The sequence below is a fragment of the Hydra viridissima genome, unplaced genomic scaffold (assembly GCF_058129835.1).
Source record: "Hydra viridissima isolate aposymbiotic clone 2 unplaced genomic scaffold, HvirCarnegie_v1 scaffold_5, whole genome shotgun sequence".
Taxonomy (NCBI): Eukaryota; Metazoa; Cnidaria; class Hydrozoa; order Anthoathecata; family Hydridae; genus Hydra; species Hydra viridissima.
The window spans coordinates 19396174-19423103 of NW_028324304.1; the positions used below are offsets into that span (position 1 = coordinate 19396174).

The 26930-nt window shown below is 30.5% G+C and overlaps 2 protein-coding genes and 1 pseudogene across 2 annotated transcripts; all 3 read right to left on the reverse strand.

Moving 5' to 3' along the window:
- Positions 1 to 150: 150 nt before the first annotated feature.
- On the reverse strand, positions 151 to 2548 carry LOC149889217 (uncharacterized; annotated as a pseudogene).
- Positions 2549 to 17399: 14851 nt separating this feature from the next.
- Positions 17400 to 18375, reverse strand: LOC149889218 (uncharacterized). The gene is made up of 4 exons (XM_090088711.1): positions 18049 to 18375; positions 17842 to 17970; positions 17590 to 17725; positions 17400 to 17459 (listed from the first exon to the last, which is right to left on the reverse strand). The coding sequence occupies exons 1-3, from the start codon at positions 18373 to 18375 to the stop codon at positions 17633 to 17635; spliced, it is 549 nt and encodes a 182-aa protein (XP_089944837.1). The 3' UTR covers positions 17400 to 17459; positions 17590 to 17632.
- A 135-nt stretch (positions 18376 to 18510) lies between these two features.
- Positions 18511 to 21811, reverse strand: LOC149889219 (uncharacterized). Its single transcript, XM_090088710.1, has 2 exons — positions 21286 to 21811; positions 18511 to 20328 (listed from the first exon to the last, which is right to left on the reverse strand). Exons 1-2 carry the CDS (start codon positions 21553 to 21555, stop codon positions 18535 to 18537), a joined length of 2064 nt encoding a protein of 687 aa, XP_089944836.1. The 5' UTR covers positions 21556 to 21811; the 3' UTR covers positions 18511 to 18534.
- Positions 21812 to 26930: the final 5119 nt, after the last annotated feature.

Here is a 26930-nt window from a genome sequence, read left to right on the forward strand (position 1 = left end):
TTTGTATTGAAGAAACCTCAATTAAGTCGGTCCAAACATCAGCATTGAAGTTCAAGGTCATAACTGTCTTAGCTTTGATTTTAGGTTTGAAATCTGGATTTGTTTCCCTGGATAATCTAATCTTCAAGATTTGATTAAGAGCACGGTCTCTTACAACTTTTTCATCGTCTAGCAGCATAGCATAAAGAAAGTTTTCTTGACAGCAGCAGTAGGAGTTACCCTGAAGATTTTTCAATACAATAATTTGAATTCTGCTATCCTGTTTCTTGACTAATTGAATTGTTTTATGGAGAAGCCTTGGTGCATCTTTGTAATGCGCTGAACTTTTAACGGCAAACCACATAGGACAGTAAACTTGTACTATGTACTTTTTTACGCAGTTTAAATCATGTGTAGGTATCTCGGTTCTTGTATAAACCATCATAATTCTCAAAGCAAGAATTAACCAGCGTGCATGACAGACTGGAACAGGTTTCCTGTTAGCATACTTGACAGAAATGGAGCCTTTAGCTATTCCAGTGCAATACTCATAAAGTTTACGCTGGTCCGTACTCAGATCGCCAACAATGTTCGGCTTTACATATAACTGTATCTCGGAATCAATAGGAACAAACTGAACCAATAGTTTTTCATGCATGAATGTATCAGACGCTTGTTCACCAATAGGGCCCTTATACTTTTTAGGATCATTAGTTTTTCCATCTATTTCAGATATCACATGACGAAGAGGTAGCCCACCCTGGTGAAGTAAACAACCAACTAAATGAATGCTACGATTCAAAAGCTTTTCTAATTTGACAACTAAACCATTATCTACGCCAGTGTTAGAACTTGTATTGTCAAGAACAATCGCTTCCAAGCTTTTAATACTATCATATTCAGAAAGCACATTTAACGTTGCTGAAGCCATAGTACTACCATTTTCTATTATAGTATGAGTTAGATAATTTCCAGAGAAAGGGTCATTTTCACAAGTAAAAGTGAGGTGATGTTCATCTTTGGTAGTTCGATAAAAGAAAGGGTCCCCATTACTCTTGTATTTCATCACATAAACTAATGAATTTTTGTCTTTCTTGCTATCAACACCAATTACTTTTATTTGTGAAACTTCTTGACGATGCTTTGTGTCAATTGAATTAGCCACTCGTACCTTTTCACAAAAAATCTTATATTCCGTTACTATCTGAGATTTTTTACTCTCAGTTACTATTCCGTAGTCAATTAACACAGCTGTTGCTATTGCAGCTGCAGCAGCATCACTTACTTCATACCTTATTGCAGCCTTGGCTAAATTAGATAAGTCTGTGTAATTTCTTTCACTTATGTTTGCTCCTCAAATTCTTCATTTTCAGCTGTATCTAAACTTGAAGATCCAGCACTAAAATCACCGTCTGACTCGAGTTTTGATGTTGTTTGAAGACTTCTCTGTCTAATTAGCTCTCTAGTGGCCTCTTTTTCCTGTCTAATATACATTTTGGCAACCCTAGTTGCCTCCACTTGGTCCACGTTGCCTAACTGCCAACTTCCTTTTGGTCCTATCTTGCATCTTTGATCCTTTAAATATTCTCTTTCCAGAACGGGGACCTAAAATAAGTCAAGTATTTTAAAATTTAAAAGTATTAAAATTTAAAGCGAATAAAATGAATCAAATTTCATGATCACTAATCATTTGACCATAACTTCGTAAATAAGCAGTAAATGCTAAGATGACTTGCGGCTCTTTTTTATCCAACCCTCCATATTTTTCAATTCTAACAGTAAATGTTGATAAAAATTGCATGATATACCTTTCTGCTTTCCTCACAGAGACAAACTATGTGTTTCATTGTGCAGTCACTTTTCCGACAGCCGATTCGTCTAAATGTATATTACTTTACTATAAAATCAAGACAATATAGAAATTATTTATTATATAGGCTTACATTCTTTAGTTTATGGATGAAGACTTTACCTTAATACCTTAGTAGAAGGCGAGGGGAATAGGATAGTAAATTTTCATCAACCCTTATAAAATCTTTTTCACTTAACATTGAACAAATTGTACTAAAAAATGTTTACAAATATATATTTACCTATCTTTACAGTCATCAATAATTGGGAGATCGCACCGGCAAGCAGACAAATCAAACAACGTTTCCAGTTTCTTTTCTAGCCAGCTTATACTGGGCTTATGGTTTTTAGATTGAATTCGTTCTGCAGATAATACTTTTTAAATGTTCTGGATATTTTATTTTTTAATGGTTTATCTTTTATCAGAGGTAGATTTGGATTAACTCTATACCAAAGATTTTGCAAGTCACTCTTGACTTTTGTCACTATTGATACAGAGTCAATTTTCTGTCCATTGAATAATTCTTTCTCAATCTTGTAACCGTATTGAATGAGCTGTTTGTAAGTTGGTAGATCACTCACGGGTAAATCAGAAGCTTTTCCAGCAAATCTTTCACTATTAATACGAGTTTTGCTTAAAACCTTCGCAGGTCTTCCAAGTTTTTTTGAGCTCATGCTGATACGACAATATGAATTTATTATAAGTAAAAAATAAAGCAAGAAATTATTCTTCGATTACAGTTAATATATTTTAAAATATTTGTTTAAAAACAATTAGTTTACGTTTTAGTTTGGTAAATAGTTTTTTTATAGAACGCAAATCTCCGCATTTGCTGTATATTTCCAATGTACTTACGTTTAAAAAATTAAAAACGCATTAAAATTTAGTTTTATTTACGGACCTTAAGTGACGACATGTGGAATTTCCAAGATTTTCTATTGTATTTCCCAAATAGATTAAAAGTTTTTTGACTTTTTTTTTTGTAGCAAACTAATAATATATCCATAATACATAAATCCCACACTGAGCCAAGTGTTATCATATACATGACAGTGGCTTACTCATAATGTGCGAGTCACTTTTTCCAATATCTTTTTTTTCAATATCTTTAAATAATAATCTATTACCCTTACATATTGTTCAAATATCTTATTTATGCTTGGAATTTCCAAGCATAAATAAGATTATGCCTTTATAGCTTATTTATAGCTTTATTATGCTTTTATAGCTTCTTTAACTTTATTTCATTTCACAATTCCTAATTTAAAATAAAATTTTCGAGCTTTTTTCGGGCAAAGTTATAAATTACTTCATCATATCACAATGATTTCGCGAGATCATTTTCAATAGATAATATCATAAGATTTGAAAGTCGCTCTTGTCCCATGGTGGCTCTAAAATGGTTTTTTATAATCTTAAGTTTACTAAAAGATCTTTCACCCTCTGCATCATGTGAAAAATGATTAATTTCGAAAATATTCGTAAATTGCTTCGAAAATAATATGTATCTATATATATATATATATATATATATATATATATATATATATATATATATATATATATATATATATACCTGTTTATTTCTACTAACTCACCTTCAAATCAGTATTTTGATTAGTAGTTTTGTAAAACCAACGTAATTCTTGGAGCGTTTATTTATTTTTTTCACATTCTTTTACCCTTTTGGAAGCCAATGACCTATTTTGGGCACCAGAAAGTTTTTTACAATTCATTATTAACAGTTACTGTAAATAACCGTACGCATCAATAAAATAATAGCATAGTCAACTACGCAAACTCATCAAAAAATTATTAACTCAATCTCAAAAAGCTAATGTCATAAATCAATATTTCAATAGTTAAATATAAATCTTAAACATGAATTACCATTAATAAGTTGATCGTTAAGAGTTGAAAAATATTTACTATTACTTTCTAAATTCTGAATAGAATTATTTCTAAATTGTATTCACAGTTTGTTATTGCTAATTATCAACCTTTACGTTTTTTTTACTTCAGTCTGATGAATGCGAAAATCTCAAGGGACATTTTTAATTTAACAGCGTATAGAGTACGAAATCAATGATGAGTTCGTATTTCAAAATTTTTTCGAGGAATTAAAAATAATAGTATAACGCGAGTAATATATATATTTCAATTATGGCATTTTAAGATTAAAAAAACTATTTTTATTTTACTTCGGCATCTGGCGCCCCATCGACATCTGCCGCCCGCGACAAACTGTCCATTTCGCCCCCCCCCCCCCTCTCTCGGCGGCCCTCCTTGGAATACTATTTCTTACTGAAATAAATCTTTCTTGGGGATAAAAAAAGATTTCGGTATGCATTTGAAATACATTACCGTCAACCGGGGCTACTTTTCTCAGTTTTTTTATGGTTATTTCACTGAAATCAAATTTAAGTCTAATAAAAAGTTAGTTTTATAAAACAAATTGATTTTTCCAAAATGTTGTTTTAACTACTTTATAAAGAAAAGAAAAAAACAAATAAGGATTTAATATGCTTTGAGTGAGGATTTAAAATTGGTGCAAAGTATCCACAACAAGAGGGTTACTTTGCTCCAATTAAAAAAATATTTTTTCTAAGTTACCAAAAAATATATGTATTGCGGAAAAAAATGATTTAAGTATAAAGTTAAGTTCAACAATTTATAAAGCGCTACTTTAAATAATTAAAATATTTTATGTTTTAAAATATCGTCTTTAAACTCTAAAAAAAAAAAAAGCCCTGAAAGTTAATTTAATTATGAGGTTATATTCAGTAATTTCACTAAACAATTTATAAAATATGTGTAATATGTTTTTATAAATAAACATCAAAAACTAAAGAAAACAAAATCCAAAAATAGGCCATCTTATAAATATATTAACTGAATTAAAATACTTATATTTTTACATTATTCCGCAGTATTAAACTATTCTGGCACTGAGAAGATTCCTCTTTTGCTCAAAATTGTATTTCACATAAAAAAATCTTTTTTTTTTCAGAGGCTATTTTCAAGAATTTGAGGATTTTACCATGATGCATACTGTTGCTCCATTCTCGTTGAAACATTTTATGATTCCAGGAAAATATTCGTTTTTACTATTTCTTACAATTACAAATGCATCAATCTGTTTGTAAATTGGTTTCACCAAGTCACAAAATAAATGGTTATCAAGAAGCTGAGTAGCTAATGAATCTGTTTTACTGGAACCATCGAGTGGTTTCTGAATTTTTCTCTTACGCTTTCTTGTTTATTTTGAAGGTTGACTAGGACCTGGTTGTGCTTTAACATTATTTTGATCTGGAATCGATTTGTTTGAATCTAGTTCCATATCAAGTAACTCTAAATGAGAAAGAATGTTTCCTGCTGTTATGTTAACTAATTTTTTTTTTTATGTTAACTTTGGTTTTGTCACAATTGAAGTTCTTGTCAATTTGAGAGCATAAAAAATGACGAACTGATTGCTGACGCCTCAATTTTTTTTATTAGAAATTCTATCAAGCAGTGGTTGCACTGCTTGTGGTTGCACTGGTTGTGTAAGATGTGTACTGTTAGGAGGCAAACATACTAGTGATATATTTTCTTCTCTGCACTTTTGAAATATAGTAACATTAAGGTGAGTAGATACGTTGTCAGCAATGAAAACCTTTTTACCAATTAACTTTTTCAGTTTTGGCAACATAAGACTTTCAAACAAATTATTAAAAACAAATGAATCAAACCAACTTGATTTAGTTCTTTGAAAGCGACAATATTTTGGTCCTTCCTCCCCAGTGGGCATGGGGACGTCTTATAGACGTACAAAAGACGTCCTTTTTGGATGAATGGACGTCCATTATAGACGTTGATTAGACGTACCAAATGTAACATAAGACGTTCGTCATTATTTAAAACTATCCGGCGGAAACAATATTAACAAGTAAATATAGCAAAATAAATTAGTTATTTCAGATTTTTGAAATTTTGCTGTCTATATATACATTGGAAATTTATCAAGTTTTGTTTTGATTTCAACGTTAATTTTTCGTGTACAGTTTCGTGTATATTGCATACCTAGCACCTTGTGATTCGATGATAACTACGATTGCTGATTGATATTTTTATTAAATTGAAAGATAATATAGATAAATAATTTCAATAAATTGATATATTAACCACCACCATTACTAGCGGCGATCATTCTATTCGTAGTTTTGTATTGATCAACTAATCCTATAAAAAAATTGAACTTGAAAAATAATTATCATATAGTTTTTAAAATCAAATACTGCTTGATGATCGGGGCGCTACTACACTTTCCCCATCCCCCCGCCCCCAACGCCCCCCCCCCTAATTTTATGATTGATTCTGATAGAGAATTTTATGCTGATTAAGAATCGTATAAAAACATAGGTCTCAAAATCAACGGAAAGTGCTCTAATCTGAAGTTGAAAATACAAAAATATACCACAAATCTCTAATATTCGTCATCTTGACTTCACTAACTTTACGGTTGATATTGTTTTTATCCGCAAAAAATTGCCAGCCTGGTTTTTACTATAAGGAATCGTTTCTGGTTTAATATAGACGCGTTAGTTCTTTCCAGAGCTACCAGGCGGACGACCGAGTTATAAAGTTACAAAACGTGTCGCTCTTGCAAAAATGCGATTCCTTCTTATGAATTTTAGTTTAATATCAGAATTTACGATTAATTTTTCGATAAATGTTTTCTTTTTGTTATTAAAGAAAAAAATTAATTGGAAAGAAAAACTTTCATAGAGTAATTAAAAAAGGGCTTTCTTAATGTTCTTTGCAAAAAATGTTCTTAATAACTTTGTTTGGCTATGAAAATTCAGCCGTTTTTTGATTTACACAACCTTAGGCATGAATTATAATGTATATTACGTTTGATGCACACAGGATATCAAACAGGATATGCTGTTACAACTTGATCCCAAAAGTGAAAAAACCGATTTTCGGAAAATCTCTGCATCCACATAAACTCGGATAAATAATCAGCTACCATTTCGCGATTGGTTGGCCCCATCATTGACTTAAATTTTGCTTTCGCTCGACACCACATAGCTTCCACGTGATTAGTTATTACACCTGTCTGTGGATCTACAAAGTTGAGGGTGTGGTTAACGGTACCATGTAAATATGCAGGAGCTTGCAAATCATTATATGCTACCCACATATCACTCAAGACAATAGAACCCGGAAGTATCCATTGATGTATGATTGGAATCAATGTTGCAGCATCGCAATTTTGGACAGGAACTAAAAAGCATTTCTTCGTTGCAGGTTCATACCCACCAAATATCCACTGCTGCGGGATTATTCTACCAACTTGTTATTTTCTTTGACAAAAAACAGATTCATCTATTCCAACAATGCACCCTGGAACGCCTATTGGATCAGGGTTATTGAGGAAATATGAGACGCAAATGTCTCTGCAAAATGGATTCCTATTAAAAATGGTGCTGTCGTTTCCGATATTTAACTCTTTCTTTAAATCACTTATTGACAATCCCCGGCTCTTACTGCACTTCTACTCCAAACGTAAGTTAAGCACAATATTTGCCACAATTGTAGGTGAGATTTCTCAAAGAAGTTGCCTTTTCTAATGTTGAAGGTTCTTTTGCAGCGCTTGATTGGACATCTCCAAATAACTTGATCAACTGACCCATTCTTTTTTTTGCTGTGTGCAGGGCACGTTACATACACTACAATTCATATTTTCAGCGAGTAAACCATAAGTTCTCCACCAGTGAATTGTAGCTTTGATATCGTATTTGAATTTTGCTCCTATTTCTGTCAAAGAAACTGAGTCAAAAGCGTCTATTGTTGGTCTTCGAAGAGCGATAATATGTAGATAAATGAAGAAGCAGAAAAACTATTCATTTTTATAACCAGATTCTAGTATTGCTTTGATAACTTTCATATATTTCCAGTCGCTTCCTGGTATAGACCAATCAGCAATATATGCACACAGAGGTTTATCTTTTAGAGGCCAGTATATACAACCCTTGATTGGATTAACCCAAATACAAGGACACATAGTTTTAGTTTGTCTTTTATTTTCCATGATAATATGCACTAACCAATATCTATGATTAAAAAATCAGTCAAAAACCATATATACTACAAAAAGAGTCAGAGGAAAAGATTCAATTTATGAAACACATTGTTCAAAATATGGATAAAGTAAAAATTATAAATTCCTTAGAAAGAAAAAATGTAAAAAGTAATGCTTTTTAGATTTTTAATAACAAATTTTAATGAACAAATGAATTGAATATTTTTTGAATTCAATTTATTTTATAAATAAAAAAAATGCCAAATAAGTTTGGAAAAAAAACCTTATAAAAATGAACAAAGAAACTTTTCACTTTTCAATATTACAGGTTAAAATAGTTTTAATGTTGTAAAAAGTCTTTTCCTTAATTTAATTCCTAGAGAAACGTTTAACGTTTAATGTTTAACTTCTTTTCGTCATTAAATACTAGGGCTTTGAAGGAGCGCATTTTTCAAATGCACGCGGCCATTAGAGAAGGATCTCTTAAGCGAGTTTAAATTTTTTTCCTTTTGGAATTTAATTATTAGTTTACATTTGGAATTTAACTATTAAGTTAGATATATCACATAAAAAATCATGTTAAGATAAATAATTATCGTTAAGATCATCTTATAATTGAAGTAAGCATGTAAAATAGTTATTTATACATTTTTATTAGAAAAGTAGAAAGGATTTAAATTTTATTAGATAAAGAAGAAAGGATTTAAATTTTGATTAGATAAAGTAGGAAGGATTTAAAGTAGAAAGGATATTATTTTTTAAATCGTTTTTATTTTGTTTGTTTTAGTTTTTCTTTTAGAAGTTTTATTTTTATTATCTTATTTTTAGAAGGAAAATAGGGGTATGTATGTCATTTAGAGTTCTACTAATGTTGTTTCCATTAAATGGTTATTACTACATTAAAATTTCAATGATGCTATTAACTATTTTTATTCTTCTTTATAAAATTTAGAAAAATAACTTAAAATTTTGTGCCAACAATGACATGGCATGTCACATGTTATTGTATGTAGAAGTTAAATTTTGTTATGAGGATTACAATTCTTATGAAAAAGAAAGAACGTAATATTTAATGATAAACATTGTAAATGGAAGGTTAGACAAAGGAGTGGTAATAAGGTGATAAGAATTTATAAAGTTAATCCAACTGGAGAATTTATAAAGTTAATCCAACTGGAGAATTGTTTTTTCTTATACTTTTAATTTTGCAAGCAGAAGGAGCAACATCTTAGGAGGATGTGCGTACTGTTAATGGTACTGTCCTTGAAACGTTTCGTGAAGCATGTGTTTCGAAAGGTTTGTTTCAAGATGAGACTAAATGGCAGAATACTCTTTCTGAGGCGGTTTTAACACGTATGCCAAAGCAAATTAGACAGTTGTTTTCAATTACTTTGACCTTTTGGGAACCTGACAATCCTTTACATCTTTGGAACACATACAAAGCTTTTATGATGGAAGATTTCATTCACTGCTCAGTCCCACTTCTAATAGCTGAACAACCTACTCTTCATCAAATTGAAAAGATTATTAATCAAAGTGGTAAAACGTTGGCTGATTACAATCTGCCTGTTATTGATAAGGTTATAGGCTTTACTCTAGAAAATTTTGATGAAAATGTTCAAAAATCCATTGACGAAGCCAATCGAATGAGACTGTTGCTTGATGTCAATCAATTAAATGTATGTAATGCTATCCTTGCTGCACTGGATGAGCAACCAAGTGTAGAAAATCAACATTCCAGATTGTTTTTCATGGATGGACCATCTGGTAGTGGAAAAATCTTTACTTATAATTATTTGATTGCTGAAACCATAAGTAGGGGCTTTAAATCTGCTACAGCTGCATGGACTGGCATAGCAGCAACTCTTCTTACAAATGGATCTACATTGCATGGCTTATCCAAACCTCTTGTTCCAATATTGGATAATAGCACGACAATAGAGGACAACACCTCGAGGTGTAAAATTTTAACTTGTTTGAGCAATCCCCACTGAGTTGCCACACCTTCACATCCTCGCCTGGGCCGAGGAATGATCGGAGGGGGTTTGTACTTTGTTTCAGTCATAAGCACCTTGAACATGGACTCTGGGGTGGTTGGAACCTGGTCTAAAACATTCCCAAGGTGAAAATACCCCTAAATGCAAACTTTGGTGCAGGTTGGTTCAAAGGTGTAGATTTGCATAAAGAACAAACAAATAGACAGAGACTTAATTTTAAAGTATAGATAAAATGTCATCTAGTTGAAATGTCCCTGATAATTGTATTAATAATGTTTTTAAAAACATTCTGGGAAAAACAAGCTTTTAGATACTCTATAAAGTACTTAGACGTGCATATTTAAGCTCTTAAATTTTTTTTTTTTTTTGGGAAAGTTATTAAAATTTTTAGTTTGAATTAATATTGTAATTGAACAATTTCCAAGAATGACAAGACCGAGGACCAAAATTTGAAATTATTTTGAAGAAGTGAGTACTTCACCTAATAGAGAGCGAGTCGTTATTGCAAAATGCAAGTATTGTTCCACAATTTGCAAGTTGGCAGACAGCTATACATCTGGCATGAGATCAAATAGAGAGCGAGTTGTTATTGCAAAGTACTAGTATTGTTCCACAAATTGCAAGTTGGCAGACAGCTATACATCTTGCATGAGATCAAATTTGACCAGGTAGCATTTTGTTCAGTTTGAAGTCCTGGAGAATGAGCTTCATGAAATAATCCAGCTGATGTAGCTTTTGATGAGTTAGATCAGATACAATAAAGTTTTGAAATGTTTTTTCTTTTTAATTTTAATTATTAACTTTTATTTAGATATTCCTATTATAGACTTTAAATACCAAGTTTCAACGAGATTTAACAGTAAATCTTGAAAACTTTCGATGAATATCGATAAATACTGATGAATGTTTCAATATTAAGTATTTTAATCGGATTCATATTAATTTTTATCTTTCTTTAAAAACTGATGTAAAGTTAATTTAAAAAGTAAAAACATAATATAGTTATTATTTGTTTATAATAGTAATAATTAGTACTAATTATTTTTTTATGTGATAATGGTTCTTATTATTTTATTTTAATTTTTAGGTGGAGTTGTTGCTTGATGACAGTTATATTGTTTATAAGGATGATTTGAAATTTGTGAAACCATAACTACCGTGAAATCCCTCTGGAATTCAACTTTTATGATGTTGGAAAGCATTGTAAAAATGCGTCGTTTCCTCAACTCCATTAGAGGCATTCCTGGAAAAGATGACACCAAACTAGCTAAACTCATTCTTTCAGAAGATCAGTTCAATCTTTATCATGAAGTTTTTCCCGCATCAAAATAACCTGCATCTGTGTCCTGCATTAACTCTAAAATTCCTGATGATTTTACTCAAAAGGTATAAATGTAATCAACAGGCAGAGATAAATCTTTAGAAATATTTTTGACGAACATTTTTACATTTATATCTTAAAACCTTGCGGGTTTTAACAGGGCTGCACAGTGTATCGCTTCATACAAGCTAGGTGGAAAAAAATAATTTGCTTTGTAATTTCATTCCTAAGAATGTAGTTAACAATATTTTGGTGTTTTACTGATTAGTTATGGAGTAGGGTAGCCTGGGAGAGGCAGGGGGGCAATAACCCCGCGCGTTTAAGCTTATAGGACACCAAAAAGTCAATTTACTATAAAAAGTTTTTTTTTTTTCTTATTTTATTGTAAAAAAGGCGATATTTTAATTACTTTTAAGTTTTTAAAAGTTTTTGTCTTGAAAAAGATAATTAAGTAATAAAAATAAATACTAAATTTCAACTCATAAATAATGTAATAAAATTCTGCCTAAAACAAAAATATACTCACCACAAATAAACAAAATATAAAAATATACTTACTACACTACGTAAAATAAATAGTATTTTATTTTATTTTTTTATTTAATAATTATATTAATAATTAATTATTATCGGATGAATCATTGTTATTTTCAGTACCCGATGAATCGTTCTGTAAATAATCTTCATCGTCACACAATTCTATTTTCATTATTCTGTGGTGGTATTATAGATGGGATAATTAAATTCAAAACTTCCAACGGTAGTTTACCAGTTTTCTTACTTGACAATTCTCGGTGTGAGTTGATGGCAGGATCTGATGTTACCAAAAGCATCTTGAGCAAATCTATATTTGTGTAAACACGTGAATTTTTTCTTGTATTGTGTTTGCGGAATCGACGAAAATCTTTATTGCGGGCTTCTTGAGACTCTTCCGACAGTTGTCCTATTGGAAGAAAGCATTTTTTTATAACTTCCGTGCTATGTACAAGAATTTTGTGTACAGTAACAGGCATAAAGTACCACGGATACAGATTAATATAAAGAGTTTTGGTTTCAGAACAAAGCTTTTCAAATTCATAACAGTTAACATCATAGCCAGAGGAAAGTGTTCTTATTAAAATACTGAAATTTTTGATAAGATTGATGTCTAAACCCGTAATCTCGCCACTCAACTCTGGCTTCATAAAAAACCTGCGAGCTGTGTTCCCATCATTTGTATTTCCAAAGCCAGGTGTTGGTTTATCTTCCATAAGGCCCATATGTTTTTTAAATTTTTGTTTGATATCTTCTGTACGTTTTTGGATACTAGATTTATCTTCATCGCTTCTAACTTGCCACTTTTTTATATCTAAACGATAGCTAATGTGTAGCATGCACTCAAAAAAACGAATCCACGCAACCAAAGAAGACTGACCAAAACCATAATGTTCTTTTTTAACAACTAAGTCTTTTAGTTCACCGTTCATCATTTTAAGAGTCGCACCACATATGTAACATTTTTGTTGGGAACGGAAAAGGGCTCCATACGGAAAAAGGAAAAACGAAATTCTAATGTTAAATTAGCACGTTTAAAGGACAAGTTAAGAAATAAAAAAGGTAGAGTTTTTTCATCTAAAATAACATCTAATATCTCTCCCGCTTACAAATTATGTTGTACACTTGGTAAAGCTGTTAAAAAAGCAACACGTGCTCTTCCAACTTCTCCTCTTAAAAAAGAAGCTGTTGTTAAACAACTTGCAATTCAGTTTAACAAAGATTTACCAGATATGCAACCAATACATGGACCTAATGCTCTTAATGATGAAACGAAGCTATGCGTCATTAATTTTTTTGAACAAGATGGTATTCCTATCAGGCACCTGGAGTAAGAGATACGATTGTTTTAAGAAGTAATAAAGAAAAAAAGAAAATGCAAGAAAGGTATTTAACACTGAATATAAGTCAAGCATATCAAATACGTAAAAACGAGCACACTGATTTTTCAATCGGTAAATCCAAATTTGCTAGTTTGAGACCAGCCCATATACTTTTATCAAGCTTTACGCCTAGAAATGTTTGTTCATGTCAAAAACATGAAAACATTATCTTGTCAACTCAAGTTCTTAGGCTGACTTTTAGAAATCCACCACCACCATTAATCTCTAGTTTGACAATGTACTGCTCACAAACTTGCTTTTTCTTCAAAATCTCATCTAAAAATGCTGTGAGCTCTTTGCAATTTACCACAACTTGCTTGTTGGATTTTTCCTGGTCACAATAAACATCAATTGTTGTTTGTGTGAAGTGGTCTGACAACTGCTTTCGAATTTCAGCAAATTTTTTAAGAAAGTTGGTCTCCACTAATTTAGATCTTGAAACCTAATTCAATGTTGTGGCAAGTTTCTTAATCCCTAAATTGGACAAGCCTGTATTAGACTTCACATGAACTAAGTCCTGGGCTGTTAGTTGAGGATCAGTATTAAAGAGCTTTTTCTGACATGCACATTAGTTAAAGCATTTGTTGCTGTCATTTTATTCTTTAAATATCTATTATTTGAGGTACCTTTTGTTTTATAAGTAAAGCAAATTTAGCCATAATTTGTACTTATAGCTTTAAAGAACAACAAAGGTCACTATAATGCAACAATTTTTTATCTAGTTTATTGGAGTAAACTTTCATTTTCATAACATTTAGCGTATAATATGTATTGGAATATAATAAGTTAACTGGTTTTAATGACAGAGGCCTTCCACCATTGGGTCTTGCAATTCTAATAGTTCTATGAGGAGATGCCTCTTTTGATAGAATAACAGATGTTGCAATTTGCTCTCCAACCTTTGGACCTTTTATGGCAAGAAGCTTCATGTTCTCTCTGAAGGTAAATTTGCTGCAATGATGTGGGACCTTTTGCAATGATGGTCAAGCAGCTAAAACATCTTTTATCAGCTGTTGATGATAATTGAGTGTTTGAGATTCCTAAAGGGTGTTGCTTATTTAGCTCAAGGTAACCTATTTGACAAATGAGGCAATCACAAGTCTGAACTCGATCAGACTTTCTCATACACAGAAAACATACAGTTTTCCGACAGTCATCATGTGATTTGGCTGAGTTGAGCATTTATGACAATTATCAAAGACAATTCACGTAACAATTAAACTTGGAAGTGCCCTTTCCCAGAAAAATTTCAAAATATGTCAGAGCGGCAAATGGGGGTGAAAAAAGTCCGAAAAAAAAATGAATTTTTTGAAAATGTTATTCGAAAAATGAGTTTTTTAAAACTTTGTCTTAAAAAAGAAAAAAAATTTAAATTTTGTTAGAAAATCAAACTTTTTAACAAATTTTGATTAAGATTGTAGACTTTTGTTGCAAAATTGCCAATTCTGTTTGGATATTTGTGATTCATGGCTCTTGATAAAGCTCTGTTTGAATTACAAATGCATTTGAAGTTTAGAGTCTAAGCATAGAGCTTCAACCTTTAATTCTCATATTTAGCAGGCCTAAGAAGTTAGATGCATTAACATTTAGATGATTTTGATTGTTAAAACCCAAAATCAAGAGAGTTACAAGGCAAATATTTTAAAATATGTTAACCGGCAATTCTTTTTTTATTACTGAAATTTCAAAAGCAAATCTCTTTCTCGGAGGAAATAGTTTTATTTCAATTTTTGCATTTTTTGTTATTGGAATATGTGTACTATAATCCTTCCAAGGGGTTTCTTCGGAAACTCAAGTAGTAATTTTGACCCCTTTTTTTCATATGTTAATAGAAAGCTAAGATTATTCTGCCGTCTATATCAGTAATAATATATTTGTAATATACACACTAAATACCTGTAAGACCATATATAGATATTAAAATAAGGATAAACCTAAGTTTACATAAATTTCCAAAAAATAATGGTTAGTGAGTTTACAGAGGGTTAGATAACAAATATAGAAAATTTCCACAATCCACTATCCAGTATCTGCATGTGGAAAGTCGCGATAAAAAGAAGCCCATTTTTCATCCAGAGAAATATATGTTACAGAGTAGAGTGTCCCAAAAAGAAAATTAACTCTCTAGCTTTTCACATTCATAAAGGTCTAAATGGGCTTAAAATACCACAGAAAAATGTTTTCTTTACGTAAAAGTGATATCTGTAAAATTTGATTTTTCAAAAAAAATGTGATTTTTAGGAAAAAAAATCATGTATTTTAGAAATTCTCTTGAAAATATAAATTAAATAAATAAATTCCTTGCAAATAATGAGAACCAACTAAAGGAAGCCTGCCACGATAGGCATGCTTTACATGACATTGGCATAGAAAATGACGAGTTTCTTCAAATAATTTAGAAAAAGCATTCCAGCTTGAACAATCATCATCTGTCATAACGGCGTTAACTTGTAATGGAATGGTTCATCTCTTTTTTATTTCCTCCAAATATGGTGTTATAGTTTGTTCATCACAACCCAGATAATACACTAGCATCAACCCGATATGGGCGCGACATTAGTATTTAATCGGCTGTAGATGTAATTTTAATGTATTTTGATGGGTGTCTGCTCATCGGTAGGACGTTAATAAAATCGTAAAAATAGCTTTAGCAGTTAACCTCTTTATGATGAATAAGTTCATAAATAGCGGATCAGGAACTGCCTGGAATAAATGTTTAAAAGAGTTTTTCTAGTAAGGTATACCAATAAAGGTATATTTGATATAGACTAATTTAAATAAGAAAACAACAAAATTATAATAAATAGTTGTAACTATATAATACATTTAATATCCCAGAGCGACGAATCTTGGAAATCTTAACAAGATTTCTTAAAAAGATTCTTAGTAAGATTATTAAGTCTTGCAAGACGTGCAAGAAAACTAGTAAGACCTTATTAAGATTTGTAAGTTTTCGTACGATTTCTTAGTAAGATTTGCAAGAGATAGAAGATCTTAATAAGATTCATAAGTTATAGTGTGATTTCTTAGTAAGATTTGTAAGAAATGGAAGATCTTACAAGATTAAGTGCGCATGCATACGAAATGCGTCCTAATTAGCACACAAAATATCTTTTGAATATTAGAAAATCTTAAGGTTTTGTAATATTCAAAAGATATTTACCAAAATTTTTTAAGATCTTAAGGATTTAATCCGATTGCAAATAATTTGAACTCATATCCTCAGATATAGATTAAATATTAATAACCAAAACAAATATCTTGATTAATTTTAATTGAAAAATTAATTACATTCAAAGTTAATTAAAGATTATAATTATTAACAAAACCACTACTAAATTAAAAATGTTAACAATGTACATAAGTGTGTTTCTATGTGTGTATATATATATACGAAAGAAAATTAATATATACAGCATATTCCTTGAAGAAGATTAGCCTATACTACATCCAAATTAGTTTAAAATGAGAATATTGAATTTAAAACTTTAAAAATCGAAAGTACAGATTTGATAGAACAATACACATAAAAGAACTACTTTATGAAACGATGGATTTAGTGATAAATTAAAGTGAGTACATTACAAAAAAAACAAACGCTCTTTTATCCAATGCTGTCAGCTCAAAATGCTCAAAAAGTGGACGCAGAATAGGTTAATATTCAGCAAGCAAAATACAATTATACAACATAAAACTGTTTTCAGTTTAATTGCTTAAACATTTTCGTTTTAGATCGAGTCCCAGCTGATTGATGGCTTTTACAGCTGTGTCAACAGCCTGTTCGTTAAAGCGTTTTGCAATTGCTTCTTTAATTTTCTCTATTATCACACGAAATTCATCAGGGTAGCTTTTTCTTGCGTTTTCGCCAGTATAATTTCTTTTTGGATCGATTATATACAGCTTTAAATTTTCTGTACCGAGTAATTGTGTCGCCAATTTAATACCATACTTCGATGGCTCATAACCAATAATGGTGCATAAATTAACACCCTCATACATCTACAGTTGAAAAAAAATTTGTAATAAAATTCTTCATTATTGATTAACTGTTATTAATAGCCTTACTACTGAAGGGGCAGGTACGGCTTCTTATACAAGCAAAAAACCACCATTATCAGGGTTTATCGAGGCATTTAAAAATGTTTAACATTAAAGACTACTGAAATCTTTAAAGACAACATTTGATTTTTCTCAAATATAGAAAAAATGGACAACTTTGGGTCTTCCCTTGTAGTCTTTAAATACAATACATTACTTAGTAACTTACAATTGGTTCTGTGCTGCTAACAGTTGTTGGGGTATGGGTGATGTTCTTTTCCTTAAATAACTAAAATTAAGTATAATAACTAAAGCTTAACATAATAACTAAATCTTAAACATAATCTGTTTACTATTATTAGTAAAGCATATATTACATATAATTCTAAAATATTGAAAATAATTAGTTTAAATCTTACGCCTTTAAGTAAAGATCTCGTTTTTGCTTGTTCTGCTGCAAGGTTATCGACTGATTTTGTCATAACTAACAGTTTTATTCAAATTTTCAAGAACATTTACAAGTTTTTGTTCTGGAGCAACATTTTCATCAGATTCCTAAAACATATCAAAATCAACTGAAAATTTCATTATATTAGAGTAGTTAGCAAGCTATTATATGACATATGTACTTGAGACATTTGTGAGTAATTTTAGAAATACAGCTTTCTTACCATCAAATCATTAGGAATTGCCTCCAGTTGTGCAAAGCCTGAATCAGTCCTTCTTATCTTGTTTTGTATTTCTTCATAAACACTTTCAGTAGAACTGTGTGTCGGTGTTGTTACATTATGCGTATAAATCTGGAAATAAATAATCAGTTATAAATAATTTTGTGACTTGGCCAAAGCAATAACTTTGATAGCTGTCAATAATCACACCTGTTTATCAGGAAGTTGAAGATTTTCTTCCTCATTGAGGCAACTTAGGCCATGCACACAAGTTTCCTGCAACCTTTCTTCCAGGCGCTCCTTTTGTGAATTGACAAAATTTTGATTACTAATAGCAACAACTTTTGCATCATAAAATTGATTGTTGTATTTTACCTGAATGATGCAACCAGGTTTAATGACTGATCCAGGTAATATAAGATTAGAGCAGCTTGAAATAATTGAATATTGCTGCTCTTTATCAAAAAATAGTAATAATTTATCACTATAATTTATTAGTGGCTTGTTGCACCTGCTTGTCACCAAGCGCTTCTCCATCTAAATATAAACTAAGTACATAATATTATTATAAGAATTTAAATTATAGGCAAGCTGGTGTATTTTAGTTTAGCATTTACATTTTACATCAACAAGATATAAAAGAAACCACTTTAAATATAAAAAACACAAACATTTGTTAGAAACATTGACATGTATTTAATGTTTAAAAATTTTGTCATGTTCAAACTCAGATAAACAATTAATAACATAAATCAATTCATAATTTTCTAAAACAATGCAATTATTTTTTATATTTTCACACTTCACATATTTGGTTTCCAATGACTTTCCACTATATACTTTTATGTGAGGAGTATGGTTAAATGTTGATTCATAAAAGTCACTAAAGTCAGTACCATCAACAAGTTCATTTACAGCTGCAATCCAATAACTACCATCAAAATAGAAAAAATTGCATACAACATGATCATTATTGCTCAATTGGGCATAATGCATTGATGAATATTTTCCATTTCTATCATATTTTGTGGAGTTAAATTGTTTGCCATAAATAACAATTCTAGCATAAGAATTTGCGGAAACATTGGTAGTAATTGTTTTTCCCAAGGAATATATGCTATTACTTTTGCTGGGACCTATATTTGACTTACATTTCTCATCGCTTTGCTTCTGTATAAATTTTCTGACTACTTCAGAAAAAATATTTCTTGGACCACTTATCAATCTGCGCAGTTTGCCCATGGTTGATTCAAAGCTAAATGCAGATGTCTCTGATAAAATACCATATTTCTTAACTTGATCAGGCAAATGTAAAAGTAAATGGTTATTGATTGTATAACAACTTTGTGATAATGTAGACAAATATTTATGATAATTTTTCAAAAGAAACTTTGCATTTTCAAGTTGTTCAATATTAGTAGATTCAAGACAAATTTTTACACCATTTGATAAATATAGAAAATTAAGGTAGCTTTCAGCTGGCAGAAAATCTAGTAACACAATTGGACCAGTGAACAAAAGGAAACATTTCCACTGTGATGCTTTCCAATCTTTAGCCTCTTTAAATGATTGTGGAGGCCTGTTTATTGAGCTTGGAATCAAAAAGGATGAATGTAATTGGCTCATTTTATTTACATCAGCTTCATTAAGCATTTGAAACTTCTTCCAATAAAAGTATAATGATCTAACTGAACCTAAGCAGACACTATGCATGTAGTCAATTGGTGCACCTGTTGGAATTTTCATTAATTTATGTAATGCAGACAAACCAGTTACATCATTAGTTTTATTTAAAATATCTTGTTGGTGACTTTCATCTGTTCTCAGTTCATATTCATTACTACTTATATACAGATGTCTGTGATTTCTATGAACACCAGGAATTAGACACACAGTGCAGCCAAAGTAACCATTATATTGCACCATATGCAAAATATTAGCTTTTGCAGGTAAATGACAAATCAAGAACAAAAAATTTATTTTTATCATTGCTCCTCTAAAATCTATATCAGTTGGAAAGGTGTTTACAAATATCTGCAAATAATTAGAACCATCTGTTTTAAAATCATACTTTGATTTTCCAACCCATATGCCAGCCAATAACATATTCTTATAGCTACTTCGGATCTTTAGTGGCAGTTGCTTTATTGAGCCTAAGATAGGCCACATGGACAGCTGCGATGAGTTGCCAACTGCTCCACCATCAATATTTACACACAGATCAATTTCACTATTTCCTTGGTTTCCATGTTTTAAAGATAAATAACTTGATAATAAAGGCCAGTTTCTCTTAAGGATTGTTTTCAATTGTTGCTTAATGTCAAGTATAATATAACTGAATTGGTCACCTTCCATAGACATCAAAATATTCTTTTTATAATCAAGGTTATAATTATGTAATGCATAGTTGGTTGGAAAATTTGCAGCTGCAAATATTTCTTTAAATAAATTGTTAACACTTGATACAGCTTCTTTACTTAGATTGTGATCCTAAAAACAGTTTAAAATAGTTTTAGGTTTTTGGTGTAATGATTCGACCTTTCATTCTCTACTAATTACCACTACACTACATAAAGATACATAATTTCATACATCATATATGACATAAAGATAATGAAAAACTTAATCAGAATGTGCTTCATACTTTTACTAATGATAATAATAATGATGATGATAACAATCATAATAATAATAATAATAATAATCATAATAATAATAATAATAATAATAATAATAATAATAATAATAATAATAATAATAATAATAATAATAATAATAACAATAATAATAATAATAATAATAATAATAATAATAATAATAATAATAATAATAATAATAATAGTAATAATAATAATAACAATAATAACAATAATAATAATAGTAATAATAATAATAACAATAATAACAATAATAATAATAGTAATAATAATAATAATAATAATGATAATAATAATAATAATGATAATAATAATAATAATAATAATAATAATAATAATAATAATAATAATAATAATAATAATAATAATAATAATAATGATAATAATAATAATAATGATAATAATAATAATAATAATAATAATAGTTATAATAATAGTAATAATAATAGTAATATGGTAGTAAAAGTAGTAGTAGTAGTTGTTGTAGTAGTAATAGTAGAAGTAGTAGTTGTAGTAGTAGTATTAGTAGTAGTAGTAGTAGTAGTAGTAGTAGTAGTAGTAGTAGTAGTAGTAGTAGTAGTAGTAGTAGTGGTAGTAGTAGTAGTAGTAGTTGTAGTAGTAGTAGTAGTAGTAGTAGTAGTAGTAGTAGTAGTAGTAGTAGTAGTAGTAGTAGTAGTAGTAGTTGTAGTAGTAGTAGTAATAGTAGCAGCAGCAGCAGCAGCAGCAGTAGTAGTAAGATTCTTTTGATACACATTCTATTGCATTTACCACAAGAACATGTAGTGCTTACTCTGGCAAGATTATTCAACTTCTCAATATAGAACTGTTTTGATATGCTTGTTCCATAAATAACAGGGCCAACATCATAACTTTCAATGCTTGAAGAGCTAGTGTTACTTGAATCATTATCTATTACAAAATTATCTTCGATAGGTGTAGAGTAACGGGGTAAAGCCTCAAATATATGACCATCATTGGAATCATCAAAGAAATTTAAACAACTTAAAGTGGAAATACCATCACTTGAAGAATCACTATCAGTTTCAGAATAAACCATCATTTTCGGCAAAGAATTTCGATTATAGGCAACATTTGATTTCCTTTTTCTTGATCAACTAGAGTATACTTTTTGCATACTTGAAAAAATGACATATTCTTCTAGATTTTATTATACAAAAAAAAAGAGAAAATTACAAGTTGCAACAAAATTTGGTAATTTTTTTTTCTTATTTAATGTATTATTGCTGCTTTTTTCATAGAATATTAAGCACTTTTTACAGAATGCACAAACTTACTTGTCAACATATATAAACCATATTATACATATATATATATATATATATTGATTGGTTATGTATTATATCAAAATAGTACAAAGCTCTTGTGCGTAAAAGAGTGCTCAATATTATAATAATAGAGCAATATATATATATTAGGGTGGGTCGAATTTTTTTATCTTTCCTGTACATGAACAAAAAGTTGCCTTGGCATCAGTACAGTATGAAAATAATATTTAAAGATTTTTTATGAAACGATTAGGGGTCCCAACTTTTGATTAAAGTTTTATTTGATGTATTTTAACCATTTCCTTAGTACAATCTAAATACGTACCAACTATAAATCATTGACTAAAATGCATTGGCTAATGGTTTAGCACCTAACTACAAGTGCTAAAAAAGAAATGGAATAAATTTTATAACGTTATTTACATGTGACATCACCAACATTAGCAACAAACCATGTGCTGGATTTTTTAGAAACAAGCAAAATATCTAATATATTATTTTGTAATTTTATTTTCTTCTTTGCAATAATAGATCTTTAGTAAAATTCAAGTAGGCTAATATAGATGTATACTACAGTATGCTATAGTTTAGACTGTAGAAAGATCACTTCATTTAACATGTAGGCCTATTTATGAGAGGGCTAAACATATTATAGTCTGTATAAATATTGGAATATTTATTGACTAAATTCTTATGAAAAATTGTTTTAACAGCTTTTATTTATTGTAAACATAACTTGTTGTAGTTTTTTTTATTATTTTAGACAAATTATATTAAATATGGATAGTATGTGTACACGAAGTAAAACTAAATATCCATTGTTTGGACAGTTAGTTGATCTTCCTGAAAATCAAATCCCATCATATGAAGACGTTATTAAGGCGTTCTATTATAATCAGAAAACAGTATTAGAAATTAGCTTGCAAGAAAGATATTCAATTTTAGCACACAGAATGAAATGTGTTTATTCAAAAGCAAGTATTCCCACAATAGAAGTGAATTGCACAATCATTAGGATTAGAAGACTTATGGATAAAGTACATACACTTGAAAAATATTCAAGATGCAAAAAGAACATCAGACACGTTCACTGAGAAGTTGAATTCTTTTAAGCAGTTATTTGACATTTGTACCTGCAAATGCTTTGATTCGGGCATTAGAGATTGGAACTTATGCACAAGCCCACTGCCAAATAAAATTCCATTGATAGAGTGGGATTTCTGGGTTGACCAGAAAACTGTTAGAAATATGATAATTGGTGGAGTAGACAAAAAAACGACAGCAACACTGGCAAAGAGACCAAAACGCAAATTTATGAAATCAGTGTGTGATGAAGTACAGTCAAAAGAGGTTGAATATGAAACTGAGGAAGATATTGACGAGGATGAGCGTAACACGTCTGAAAGTAATTATACATCAGAGGAAGAGACACTATCAGTGCAGAACAGAAACAAGTACAAGAAATTATGTAAAGCAGTTGATCAATGCAAAATTAGCAACAGAGATACATGTCTTATTGTTAATGCTATTTTAAAAGACCTCAGTATGTTGTCTTCACCAACAATTCTTGATCCTTCAAAGCTACGTCGACAAAGGAATTTATGGAGAGATACTCTGGTTGAATAACATATGCAGAGCAATAAGGAATTGTGCTGTATAGGCTTTGATGGAAAACAAGACGTTACATTAGTTGAGAGTTTTGGTTGTAGAAGAAGTAAAAAAGAAGAACACTAATGTATTGTCTCGTATCCAGAAAATATATACATTTTTACTACATAGTTCCTGAAAGTAGTAAAGCTGCTGATATAACAAAGGAGTTAATGTCAGTTATTGTAGAGACAAACTCCGTAGAAAGCATTCAAGGTGTTGTGTGTGATGGCACAAATAATAATAATACAGGAAAAAGCAACGGAATCATAAGAAAATTGGAGGAGAACTTAGGTAGACCATTACAGTGGTTGGTATGCCTTCTACACTGTAACGAGCTGTAATTTAGAAGGTTTTTGGCAGACGTGGATTTTGCTCGAACTACAGGACCTTCCACATCGACAGGTACAATTAGCTCAGCTCTAGAATATGATCCGAATGAATTACCTGTCGTTAATTATTTGCCAATTACTGGTAAGGTGACTGATTGTGATGAAGCTGTCAAGAAGAATCTTAGCACCGACCAGCTGTATTTTTTGAAAGCATGTCTAGTAGTACAGCGTGGACGTCAGGCTTCTACAGATATTGATTTCCTCGAGAAGAGTTTACCTGGAAATATAAGTCATGCTCGGTGGTTGACGAAAGCCAACAAGATTTTGCGTCTCTACATGTCTAGAGGTGGCATCTGAACCTCTCAGAAGAGTAACGCATTTCATTTTAAACTTTTACGGACCCTCTTGGTTCAAAATCAAATCAAATTCTTCTTGCCAAAATGGTGCTAACAACTTCTTTTACTTAGTTCAGTTGTTTCAGGAACTTGATGCATTAGATCAGGCTGTGGTTTGTCCTGTTCTCGAAAATAACTGCTAATTTGCGCATGCTGAAAATATTCTGTTAGCTGCAGTTAGTGATAGTGATTTGGAAATTCGTCGTTTTTCAGTAGAACAAATAATAAGAGCAAAAGAGAAGCAGACTAATAGTAACATACCGGTTCGCGTCTTTGATAAGAAGGATATAACATTAAATCTGGCTGCGACATCGTTCATTAACATGATTGACTGGGACCAGAGTAATGTTACGTCTCCTCCGATGCTATCACACCTTTCAAATGATCAACTTACTTACACACATCCAATACTACTGCCCGATGTTCCATGTCATTCACAGGCAGTAGAGAGAACAATTAAAGACGTTAGCGCTGCGAGCTGTAAAGTTCATGGAAGAAAGTCCCATCATGGCATGGTGTTACAGAGTAAGAAATCCAGATTAGAGATACCAAAAATAGAAAGCAAGAAAGATTTTTTTAACAGTTAGGTTAAACAATTTTGTATTGTTGCTGTTTAACATTGATTCGTTACAGTTTACATTCTTTTTAATTTGTAATACATTGCAATACATTACACTAACATTGAGTATTTATGTAGTCTTTCTAGACAGAGTTGGGACCTGTAGACACTGTCCATAAAATAAAAAGTGAGGTTTTTTCAAACGAGAACATCAAAAAGCAACTTTTTAGACATGTACAGGATCTCCAACTTAATATTTTTTACATTTCGACTCACCTTAATATATATCTGTTATTTAAATGGAGAAAAACAACATTTTAATAGTACTTAAAGTTTCGTGCCTTACGGCAATCATCAGCTATTAATTACAAATTAAAAACGTAAAAAACCGTTTAAAAACGAATCAAATTTACGGTAGAACGAATTCTGACGTAATGAGCAAAAAGACGCAATCATTTAGTCTTCAGTATCAAAAGAGGATAAAAGGAACTTATTAGCATGTCGACATTTAGATAATATTTCGCTTCTTTTGTTGAAAACTTTTTTTTTTGAAAACTTCTTCTTTTCGACCTTACTCGAAATGTGATAACGAACTGAGTTACGTCAACTGTGATTCCAACCATCCACCAAGTGTTATCAAAAGACCACCTCGCACTGTTGAACTAAGATTATCTTCAACTTCATCAAACGAACTTATTTTTAAAAATGCTACTCCACCTTACGAAGAGGCTTTAAATAAAGCAGGCTATAAATGTAAACTTAGTTATCAACATCATGTTGCCACCACTAAAAATACAAAACGCAAGCGAAACATTATATGGTTTAACCCTCCATTCAGTCAAAACGTGGAAACAAAAATAGGAAACCGTTTACTTGCATTGGTTGACCTTCACTTCCCGGTAAATCATAGATTGCACAAAATTTTTAATAGAAATTTGATCAAGGTAAGTTATAGCTGTATGCGAAACGTAAAATCCATCATTAATTCGCATAACCACAAAATTTTACAAGACCAAAAAAGCATACCAAAAAACACTTGCAACTGTACTAACAAAACTACTTGCCCTTTAAACAATCAATGTATATTAAGCAACATCGTTTATAAAGCTATCGTGAGTTCCGAAAATCTTGAACTCAAAGAAAAAGTTTATTTTGGCATTAGCGAGACACCATTTAAGCTAAGATATGCTAACCATGTAAAATCTTTTAATACGGTCAGGTATAAGAATGATACAGAACTTTCAAAGGAAATTTGGAAATTAAAAGAAAAAGCCATCACACCTATAATAAAGTGGAGAATTGTAAAGCGATGCAAACCTTCCAACCCTGAAACCAAGACCTGTAACCTTTGCCTTCACGAGAAGTTTGAAATTTTATCGCATAAAGAAAACAACCTACTCAACAAAAGAAGCGAAATATTATCTAAATGTCGACATGCTAACAAGTTCCTTTTATCCTCTTTTGATACTGAAGACTAAATGATTGCGTCTTTTTGCTCATTACGTCAGAATTCGTTCTACCGTAAATTTGATTCGTTTTTAAACGGTTTTTTACGTTTTTAATTTGTAATTAATAGCTGATGATTGCCGTAAGGCACGAAACTTTAAGTACTATTAAAATGTTGTTTTTCTCAATTTAAATAACAGATATATATATATATATATATATATATATATATATATATATATATATATATATATATATATATATATATATATATATATATATATATATATATATATATGTCTTAGGGGTGTTAAAAAAAAAAAAATTTCGAAAACGCGAATACACAACAAGCTAAATTTGGGGCAAATGTAAAAAAAATACGATTACAAAAAAAAAGTCAAAAATATTGAGATTTACCTTGTGCTCAAGCGTCAAAACCCCCATAAAAATGCCCCAAATAGTACCCTCGTAGCAAGGCTTTGAGCACAAGGTAAATCTTAACATTTTTAAATTTCTTTTTTTTTAATGTGCTCATAATAATCTATACTTTTTTTTTAAATTGATGTGTATCCGTGATTTTTCTTAAAAGTTCTTTAAATTTAAAACGATTTTATGCAAAAAAACGAAAATATGCGCATTTAACAAAAAAGAATGCGCAATAATTCGTACTTATTTTATTTGTTTATATCACAGTGTTTGGTTTTCATTTTATTTGTATTAAGCTTTTTAGAAAAACATTTTTTTAAAGGTTGATTGAATGATACAAACTT

Coding starts and splice junctions, on each gene's coding strand:
- LOC149889219 (XM_090088710.1), bottom strand. CDS start 21,555: ATGATGGTTTATTCTGAAACTGATAGTGATTCTTCAAGTGATGGTATT. Junction 20,329..21,285: donor AGTTGAATAATCTTGCCAGA/GTAAGCACTACA, acceptor AACTGTTTTTAG/GATCACAATCTAAGTAAAGA.
- LOC149889218 (XM_090088711.1), bottom strand. CDS start 18,375: ATGGAGAAGCGCTTGGTGACAAGCAGGTGCAACAAGCCACTAATAAAT. Junction 17,971..18,048: donor TTCAACTTCCTGATAAACAG/GTGTGATTATTG, acceptor ATTTATTTCCAG/ATTTATACGCATAATGTAAC. Junction 17,726..17,841: donor CAATTCCTAATGATTTGATG/GTAAGAAAGCTG, acceptor GATATGTTTTAG/GAATCTGATGAAAATGTTGC.